The 10,372-nt window shown below is 37.4% G+C and overlaps 1 protein-coding gene across 4 annotated transcripts; it reads right to left on the reverse strand.

Moving 5' to 3' along the window:
- Window positions 1–1,222: 1,222 nt before the first annotated feature.
- Window positions 1,223–9,526, reverse strand: LOC126608609 (protein argonaute 10). 4 transcript variants are annotated; one of them, XM_050276564.1, is made up of 22 exons: window positions 9,064–9,526; window positions 7,485–8,090; window positions 6,972–7,180; window positions 6,602–6,751; window positions 6,385–6,518; window positions 6,176–6,285; window positions 5,981–6,087; window positions 5,618–5,756; window positions 5,230–5,346; window positions 4,845–4,952; window positions 4,658–4,729; window positions 4,252–4,374; window positions 4,006–4,165; window positions 3,750–3,871; window positions 3,378–3,515; window positions 3,154–3,296; window positions 2,922–2,984; window positions 2,676–2,739; window positions 2,448–2,583; window positions 2,264–2,337; window positions 1,882–2,008; window positions 1,223–1,746 (listed from the first exon to the last, which is right to left on the reverse strand). In XM_050276564.1, the coding sequence occupies exons 2-22, from the start codon at window positions 7,968–7,970 to the stop codon at window positions 1,565–1,567; spliced, it is 2,964 nt and encodes a 987-aa protein (XP_050132521.1). In that variant the 5' UTR covers window positions 7,971–8,090; window positions 9,064–9,526; the 3' UTR covers window positions 1,223–1,564. The 4 variants fall into 4 exon arrangements, with proteins under 4 accessions (XP_050132521.1, XP_050132522.1, XP_050132523.1 ...); XM_050276565.1 differs by having other exon boundaries at window positions 6,385–6,514; window positions 6,598–6,751; XM_050276566.1 differs by lacking the exon at window positions 9,064–9,526 and adding an exon at window positions 8,517–9,029.
- Between the last annotated feature and the right edge of the window lie 846 nt (window positions 9,527–10,372).

Here is a 10,372-nt window from a genome sequence, read left to right on the forward strand (position 1 = left end):
GTCGCCCTTATTCTTGTAGATAGGCACCAAAGTGCTCATTCGCCACTCATTTGGCATCTTCTTCGTTTTCAAAATCCTATTGAAAAGGTCAGTGAGCCATGTTATACCTGTCTCTCCCAAAAGTTTCCACACTTCGATTGGTATATCGTCTGGGCCTATTGCTTTTTTATGCTTCATCTTCTTCAAAGCTACAACCACTTCTTCCTTCCGGATTCGACGATAAAAAGAGTAGTTTCTACACTCTTCTGAGTTACTCAACTCCCCTAAAGAAGCACTCATTTCATGTCCTTCATTGAAAAGATTATGAAAATAACCTCTCCATCTGTCTTTAACCGCGTTCTCTGTAGCAAGAACCTTTCCATCCTCATCCTTGATGCACCTCACTTGGTTTAGGTCCCTTGTCTTCTTTTCCCTTGCTCTAGATAGTTTATAGATATCCAACTCTCCTTCTTTGGTATCTAGTCGTTTATACATATCGTCGTAAGCCGCTAACTTAGCTTCTCTGACAGCTTTCTTCGCCTCTTGCTTCGCTTTTCTATACCTTTCACCATTTTCATCAGTCCTCTCCTTGTATAAGGCTTTACAACATTCCTTCTTAGCCTTCACCTTTGTTTGTAACTACATTATTACAAGCCTATTGTGAGGTTTAGCCAACTCCTCCAATCCTTGAGTATAGATAATATCGTTTGTAAAAAAAAAAATTTAAAAAAAAAATAATAAGTGTCTCTTAATCCATTTTTTATAAGTTTGTACCTAGTTCCACTAGATATTTAGTGGTTTTCTATATTTAACTTTTAGCTACCACTAGCAATAAGTTATAACTGTACTCATATCCTCACCTCCTGTAAGTGAAAGCATCAAGTTCGACACGCATAAGTGACGAGTTTGAAATCAGTTGTTATGGATTATCAATTATGCATCTTCACCCAAATCCCCATCCCTCGCCCATCTTAGAGTAGGGAATATTATTTCAAGAGATTGTGGTTGGAAATCTTTCTTCACCATTCTAAGATATAGTGTGCAATGATGCACCAGAACCTTTTAGTAAAATTCATATTAGGCAAAAATATTACTTTATTTGGAGATGAGAACAGCTTATTGGGTTGAGAAGTAACTGGTGACTTGCAGAAGCAATTGCACGTAGTAATATCTTGCAATTCTTCTCATTCATGCTGAGAGATTACTTGCCAAGAAAACTGCCACTGGTAGTTTTGAGAAAGCATTTTTGAAGCCTGACTCAAAAATTTCCTAGATGTAAATTAGATTCAATAGCTAACATTTCTTTACAAAGCCTACAGCTGATATAAACTCCCTCTAAGTGGGTCTACACTGCAGAGAACAAGGACCTTCTAGAGTGCTATCTATGATAAAGGACTGATCTAAACTGAGAAATACCCTTTCTATTCTTTCCTCCCGCCGCTAGTTGAACCGGAAGACCTCGAACCATGGATGAACGGTTTGTATGCGAGGAAGGAAAATTAACCGCGAACAATCATCTTTTGGTTGCAGCGTCTTTTCTGGCTAATCTCGTTTCAGTGACCAAACCATGGACCCTCTTCCACTTCTAACAATAAAACATTACTCTCTTTACATTCTCCTTCAAGGCTGGTAATGGTCGGACTCCAGACTCTCCAGTAGCGCGTGTACCCTTAGCAGTGTGACCAGTAGAACCATTCTCTTGCATATCTGGCTCCAGATAGAATCGAGCACGGAAAGCAGCCAAATGTGCATAATATGCCGGAGGTACTGCAAAAGGATATAGAAAATAATTCAAAAACTTTTTGCAGGCAGTATCCTTGTCTATCATGGCTTTGTTACAGAACTGATTATGAATGAGCAGAAAATTATCTGGTAACGTTACAAGGAAGAACAATGGCTTACCAACAGAGACAGAGCGCGTGCACCTTGCATATGTGTAACAAAGGTTGTTTGTCAATGACTGGATTCCATCAGCAGTAAAGTTATTCTCATCCCAGAGAACATGGTAGTGAGCTGGGCGACTTGTCCCCTGTCATATAAGATAAATATCCATACATTCAACTGTCAAAAGACAATAAGTAAATACAAAGCAAAATAAATGAAAATTGCAATTAAACTTTTGTTTAAAAGACCACTACGCATTTATAGCCATACGTTATTTGAAAACTTAAGATCATCACAAAAGGCGAATTTTTTTGGAACATGATTGTTTCAGATTTTATGGAATATGGTTTCAATGAGATTCCAGGGCAGAACTGCAGAGATAAAAAGTGAATACAGCTACCTGAATACCAGCATGACTGCAGAGATAAAAATCATGTTCGGTTGGATGACAAATCTTAGTATCAACCACGGTGCCTGAAAACAGTAAAACGATAAACATTAGAGCACAAAACACTGTGTATTAGTCAGTAAGTAAGGTGCAACATGACTGAAAGATGCAAGTTTTCAAGATAGGTTAATTTTACCAGGTAATATGTTCCCACTCTTGTCTACGCTGCTCCTGTCCCTATGGTTATTAGCAAATAATCGTGTGTGATGCCGTTTTTGAACTACAATGAAAGTCACTGGTGGTTGATAGTTTGGTTCCAGAGAAGCGCATGCCTGTACGAAAATTACTTGTCAATGTTATTTCCACCTTCATCTCCAATATACTGATACCAGCGAAAATGAAACAAAAAAATATCAATTCTCACCTTCCGGATTGCATCGAGCTCGTATAGTAAGACTTGATAAAATTGACCTTCACTTACGCCATCCCTGCTCAGAATCATTTCCATTAAATTTAAGAACACAGCAAAGATTGAAAAACAATGCACAGACAAATAACGAGTTGACACGAAAGAAATCTAGTTGATGGACAATCAAACTGCTCATTATAACCACAAAGTGCCAAATCAAATTAAGTTGCATACAATGGCACTAGAAATACAAACATTTACCTGTAAAATATAATCCTTAGTGGCTTCTGTCCTGTTGCTTTCCTAAAGGAAACCAGAAGATCCCTGGACAAAACAGAGTAATATTAAAGATGGAAGATTAGAACCTAAGCATTGAGAGCATTATATGCAAGCAGAAGATGAAGATCCAAGGACCAAATTGGGTTTCCATGAGTAGTAGGGGTGGAATGCACTCAAGATTAACAAAAGAACTGCTTGTTAAGAGTTCTCATACCGGATCATGCCGCCACTGACCGTGCCACGAACAGGGTCTTGCCATGTTTTATACAAATCTTGTATGAGTTCTTGTCTGTGAGCTTGAGCACAAACTAATCCAGCATACTTGGTCACTTCGGGCCAGTCCTGGGAAGCTACGACCTACAATAGTACAAACACCATTAGCAACGAAGGTTTCAACACATACTGCAGAAAGAAGTTCCAGGTAATAAGGGATTTTACAGCAGCAATTGAGGGACTGGAATCTTCTCCATTTTCAGGGTGAGTCACATCAGCTCCGAAGATTATGGTTGGAATATCACTGACCAAAGGTATCCTGCAGCTGATAGCATCCAAAAGAACAGTGTTTCTGCCACCCATCTGCACCATGCATGGGTCAAAAAAGCAACAGGATCTCGAAATTATTGGGACCGAACATGATAGTAACCATTACAAAAAGGAGAAAAGGTTTGCAATGACCACAAAAGAGGCTTTACCGTAAATAAAGAAAAAGGATGTCATCATTCTCAACAACTTTGTCTCAAGTCATTTATCGTAAAATCAGTTTATTCACAGTTCTTGTAGTATTATGCAAGATTGTGAAACTATACACACCTTAACATTTATCTTTAGGGAGACATTAGCCAAGTACTGTTTGCTGATCTTGAAAACATACTTTGTGAGACAGCATTGTGATATTAAACCGAGATCTGTTTCACATATTCGCTTGATATCACCTAAAACAGCAGAATCAGGTTAGAAAAATATACAATTCCAGATCAAATTGAAAGTGTAAAGGTTATTTTTAATTTTATGAAGGTCAAAGATTAACGCAATACTCTTAGTGAAATCATTGGCACTTATTACATACCATACAGGGACCCGTTGTTGTCAGGCAAAATGGCTAACAAGAGCTCTAAATCTTTTCCTTTGGTCTTGTTCATGGATGCATGATAAACATGCTTCAAAGCTTTCTCTACTTGCTCAGGCCTAGCATTGTGGATTGGAATTACAGGTTCTGGATTAAATTCCTACAGAATAGCAATAAACATTTAAAGCCCAAATTTTGAAATAACAGGAGAAAACATTTTACATAAGAAATTGATAGAAATAATACCATGCCAGATACTTGACACATTTGAGCAAGTTCACTGCAAAACCCACGTGCAACACTCTCTTGCACACCCCGTGAAAAATTAATACAAGCCCACCGGCTGACGGTCATTCCATTAATCATCTTCTGCATTACAAGAAGAGCCGGCAGCCAAAGTATCAGTAGTGTAGATTGTAATATAATTTCAGGGGTGATAATGTAGATTGTACTATAATTTCAGGGGTGATTAGGTTATATATGTTGAATTGTAATTATTTATTGAAACTGAAAATTACCATTATGGTTCAATGGGCAATTTGACACTCATTTACATACAGAAATAGAGTTATTACATTTATAAAATCAGAAAGGTAACCTAGAAAAATATAAACAATTTGAGAAACAAGATAGCAATTGAGATCTGTGGTACCTTGTTCATCATATTCCACTGACCAACTTGAGGCAAACAATTCTTTTCTTTTCCAGTTTCATGATACTTCAGCTGCAGGTAAGGCCGTGAGATGGTCAACATATATTTTCTAAACTGCTACGAAAAATGAGAATATGCATTGAATCACACATTTCACAGGAAAAAGCATAAGGAGGAGAAGCATTACCCAAGGCGCAGGAAGAATTCGAGCTTCGACCGAAGCTAGTTTTTCACTGATTTTGATTCCAAACTCCTTCGCGTAAGGATCTTGGTCATAAGCATTGTGTTGAACAGTCTGCTCGTATTTTAATGTCAAAAAGAAAATTACATTTTATTAGCATTATGGAACTTCGTATATTGGTTCATATATATACATTAACCATCATTTCCCAAGTTGGTCATACATCAAACTATCAGCCAGTTTCACTATTTCTTACTCCTGAAAACCCCCACTGATTACAGAAATTCTGTATTTCCTTGGGAAGAAAGCAAGGAGAGAACAAACAACTTAACCATGTTATAATTTTCGCTCTGGAAAATTTGGAGTATGCAATTAAAATATAAAAGATCACCTGTAGGATGTCATTTTCACGATCCCTAGGTCTTTGACATGTAACCTTTAAGAGAGCAGTAATTTGCTTCTCATTCAACCTTTTTGTATACCGTTGCCCCTCAACAATTTTGCAGGCCTGCAAAGGTTTAACGCAGGTAGATTTCACATAAGACTTATGAAATAGAAATTGTAATTAAAAAATAAGGAAAACTAATGAAAAGGGCTTGAAAACTTTGAATTTTAATGATAAGGACAAAATAAAGGGTAAAGTGAATAGTACCAGAATTGACTTTTTAGTGTAAAAATGTGGTTTTTCGTTAAAGTGAACAGTACCAGGTGCTTTTCGTTAAAGTTCCCTAAAAAATAACCATTGGGAGGGTGACCTTTTTGTACGGACAATTACTCACCTCCATGGGTAAATAGTTTGCCTTCTTCTGGTTACCAACTTGAAGGCAAGGAAGATGCCCGTGTTGAATGGTGAACCCATACATCTCCTGGAAGTATTCAATTACGGACTTCATGGTCAAGTTTTCATCAACAGGAAACCTGAACAAAGCTTGCATTAGCATATAAAACAATAGTGCAAGGCGATCAAGAATACTCTGAGAAAGATAAGGCACCATGCAACTTTCTGGCTTTACTTGAAGGAAGGAGGATCCTCAGAAAACAAAAAAACTAATATGAAAATGGGCAAATATACACATCCTTGTAGTAATACAAGAACCAATAAACCTGACAGAAAACCTAAGCTAGAGCTACTTCGAACTTACACTAGTTCTCTTGTAGGTTGAGATGTCAATCCTGAAACTCGATACTTTCTACGAACACTCCCTCTGTGTGTAACTTCAACTTTCACACCTCTAAGAGCCTTTTTAATCTGGTAGACATTTAAATTTGCGCTCTAGATTAAATTCGATAATATGGGAACAGAAACATATCACACCAAAAATTTAAGAATCAAATACCTTTACACGGTCAGCATCAGACAATGTCCTAGACAATACATCTTTGCCTAGAAGCTGCGCTACAAACTCTATTACAGGGAGAGGCTCAATAAATGCAGCTGAAGCCATATCTGCAAAATGCGACAAAAGAGAAGCAATATGTGAGAGATCATTTGAGACAAACCACAAGTGAGTTCCTTTCGAAATTCAAGTAACCTTAAATAACTAACCAATATTGAGGGAAAGACCCATTTGGGTAGGTCTTATACTCTGATAAAAGCCGCACCATGATTCCAACCCTTCACCAAGCCGTTGTGGTGTTCTGATATCAGGTGAAAAGAATGATCTCCCGATGGGGCAGTACCTTCACCAAATGAAGACCCGGTGAGATGAATAATAAAAACAATCTCAGCAGTCGCATAACATAGCGCAGTTACAGATAGATACCTCTTGTTCGAGAGCTCTCGTAATACAATGTCAAGAATTTGGAGGGCTTCTTGTGGAGCATCAGCACACTTACCGGCCAGAAACTGACCCAGATGATGCATGTTTGCTCGTGCAACAAATTTAATCACCACATTATATACTCTTTCTCTTCTGAAATATTAGGTAATCCGAAATTAGTTCCATTTTGTGATTATAACGACAAAGTCCAATTACTCGTCAAATATTCAAAGTACAGAAAACAAAAAAAGACCCTTGGAAATTTCTTAGACTTTGTTGTTTCCCGTTTGTGTTTAGATATTATCATAGTCCAACTAAGAATATATAAAAGTTTACACTGAAACGGAAGGAAAATAGGAGGCGATGTCCTTACGTTCGGCCAACGATTCCATCCTGTTCCTCAACAAGCTTAATATTGAACTCCTTCCAAGCAAAGGGCAGCTCACCAGCAGTGTACAGACTCTTCCTACCATCATAAGCAGGCAGTCTCATTCCTAAGTCAGATTCCTTGTACAACCTCACCAGTTCTGCCATGATAGCTCTGTTCACAGCTGTCGATGCAACTTCGGGAGTTATTCTAACCTGCAAGAGTCAGATCGCCGATGGGGAAAAGACAACCAGACATTAAGAACAAGATTTAAGTCTAAGTTCAAATCTCATAAATGCCATTAGAAGAAAAAGGAGGGTGAAAACAGTTTTTTTTTTTCAATTTTCTTCTGCAATGCAACAGAAATTATGAAAAGAAAAAACACCATCAACGTATTGAAGGTCAGATTAAAGGGCCCAATTTTTATTGCACAGCAGAAACATCAATTTAATTTTTACTACAGACCTTCAACAGAAAGTTTTGGTGTGGGTAAAAAAAAAATCAAAGAAAAGAGGTTACATCATAATGGTTCAAGTCCTTCTCTGGTAACTCTGCAAAGAAATGGTTGGCCTTCACAACACACTTGATCCCAACTTGTCCATAACCAGGCCGAGGAGCAAAGCTCAATGACTTGCTTGAAGTCGGAAACCCCATATCCATGGAAACTAAGTTGCCGCCATACCCATTTGGAGCATTCGCTACAGAAGCAGCACCACCCAAGCTTGGTGAGGCAGGCAGATGAGCCACCGTGCAGTGCCGCGAACTAGGCCTCATACAAACATCGCCTTGATCAGACTTCCGACCACCTCTGCCCCTTCTTCTTCCTCTGTTTTTTGTTGGGGGTGAAGTTTGGTTATGGGGTTTGGCTTTTTGGGATTCCTGGGGTGGTGGACCTTTGCCATTTTGGGCAGTTTTCGGTGCCTTCTGAACTGGGTTCACTGGGTTCTGCAAGTGGGGTTTGATCACAAGGTGTTGCTCCGAGCTCTCTTTCTTTCTTATAGGCATGTTTGCAGAAGCATTCGTTCAAAACGATGAAGCTTTCGCCAGATTGCACAGAAACACAATGCTTTACTTCCCTTCTAGTTTTTTTCACTCAATTTCCAGAAGATTTAAACACTAATTCCACTGGAAAAAAAAAATTAAAAAAAAAAACATACAGGAAAAATGGCATGTCAGATCAAAAGGACATAAATTTCCAAAACTATGAATAAATGGTAAAAGAAAAAATATATTATTTCAATTTCATCAGAGTTATACGCAAGATAAAACAGTAGGGGTAAATAAACGACAAGCATGCAAAAAACTGAAACTTCAACTATTCAACTCTGTTTCTGCATACTTTGACATCTTAGAATTTACACGTACATACAAAACTGAATACCAAAACCTAGAAATCTGTAAGAGCTACAGCTTCCTCTGACTTGTAATTTGCAGAGTTATTCAGTAAATACAAACAGTAATAAAATAACAAATTAAATAAACAACCCCAAAGAAACTCCAAGCAGAAAAATAAATTAAAATCATAAATGCAGACACAAAAAAGACTATGACCCAAAACCCCAAGTGTTCCTCGCAGATGCTTCTATGAGCAGTCCAATGGCCATGAAATCTCTTGAGACAAATAAAATATAATAATAATATTATTATTATTATGGTGAACAGAAACTTGAAAAAATGGAAATACCCAGGAGGCAAAACCAGTGTCTTGAGCCTGTCTGGTCCTCAAAACTGAAATTTTGTCAAACTTTCACATAACAAGGAATAAGACCAAGCAGATAAAAACACACATAAATACACACACACACACACACACATTGAAAGGAAATATAAAAAAAATAATATTAAATTTGTGTAGGAAGATTTGAGACCTTGTGAGTTGTGACTGCTCAAAGAAGTAGAATAAAACAGTGAGAACAAAACAAAAATCAAGAACATATCCAAGGGGAAGGAATAAACATTGAAAAGGGCAGTAAAATCACTATCCAAATTAATGCCACACACAGAAATTAAACAAAATAAATAAAAAAAAATGAGTCCATTAAATACTCCCACGAAGTCCAAGAGAAACCCAAGAGAAACAAAGCTGGAGACTACTTACCAACAGCCAACCAGCCATTTAAACTCACTGAGCAGCAGGAGCAGTAGCAAGCAATTAACTCACAGAGTCACTCGAGAAACAAATAAAGCAGTGATCTTTGGATTGAAAACAAAAAATAAATAAAAAACTGGGGGTTTGAAAGTTTTAAGCATAGGATGGAAGGGGGACCAAAAGGGCAGAGATTTAAAAGATGGGTTGTGTGGGGGATTCAGATTCAGAGAGAGAGAGAGAGTTTAGAGAGAGAAAGAAGGAGTTTTTAGAGAGAGAGAGATGGGGAGAGAGAGATGGATGATGATGAATCTTTTATACACGCATGCAAGTGCTTTTGGTATTTTCCTTATCACGTGTAAAAGGCTTATTAGGACCTGCCCTCTTTTTGCTTTTCTTCCACTCTCTCTCTCTCCAAATTGTAACAAAGAAAAACCCACATCTCTCCTCATCTCTCCTCCTCTCTCTCTCTCTCTCTCTTCAGTTTGGGTTGTGTTATGAACCAACAGCGAAACACCATGTATTATAAAGAAAATAAAAAACAAAAATCCAGAAGAGAGAGGTAGAGGGAAATTGGATGGAAGGAAATGGGTATGCGTCCAAAAGAGCACTTAGTATTTACAAAGGCAGTCACACGCTCGAAGAAGAATAATTCGAACTTGCAGTCCTCTATTCTCCTCCTCTCTCTTCTCGGTTCCCAGTACCCACAGTCTAGTCAATTTCTTTCTTTTTATTTATTAATCTCCTTTTAGTCTTTTGATCTTCATTTTATATACATATTTTTGTACATGTAATCTTTTATTTATGTATACGCAACCAAAACCACAACTTCCCACTGCATTTGCTTTGCTTGCTAAAAGACTACATAAAATAAAGCCTGTAACGCTCCATTCTATGTATATATTATATCTATGGTGATGAGATGAGACGGGTCTTGGGTCCACCCAGTTTCTTTCCTTTTTCCTGCTTTTTCTACGGTTTGGAATTTGGAACTATTGCTCTGGTTCACTGCATTTACCATATTTATGTGTTAGATTTTAATTTTCATAATACAAGTACATTATTATCATGACATATAATATCATATGTATCTTGAATTTTACATCACTTAATAGCGTGTCCAATAAAGTAGGCAAATAGATGGTTAAACCCATTTTAATGAGTCATGTCAGCAAAGACATGCTCTAATGGTTCAGTCAAATTTGGACAATGATTCTGTATTTTGTAAATTATATGATATGATTGTTGGTGATTAAATTATTATTTAAATGTTAATTAATATGCTTATTTCGTGACATATGATTTACAAATTTAGAAAATT

This window comes from Malus sylvestris, chromosome 16, assembly GCF_916048215.2.
Source record: "Malus sylvestris chromosome 16, drMalSylv7.2, whole genome shotgun sequence".
Taxonomy (NCBI): domain Eukaryota; kingdom Viridiplantae; phylum Streptophyta; class Magnoliopsida; order Rosales; family Rosaceae; genus Malus; species Malus sylvestris.

Bases quoted from the DNA above. Each gene is read 5' to 3' on its own strand.
- LOC126608609 (XM_050276564.1), bottom strand. From the start codon at position 7,970: ATGCCTATAAGAAAGAAAGAGAGCTCGGAGCAACACCTTGTGATCAAA. The intron at 7,181-7,484 runs GTAACCTCTTTT...TGACTCTTGCAG, and splicing joins AGGACTTGAACCATTATGAT to GTTAGAATAACTCCCGAAGT. The intron at 2,584-2,675 runs GTGAGAATTGAT...ATTTTCGTACAG, and splicing joins AGCTCGATGCAATCCGGAAG to GCATGCGCTTCTCTGGAACC.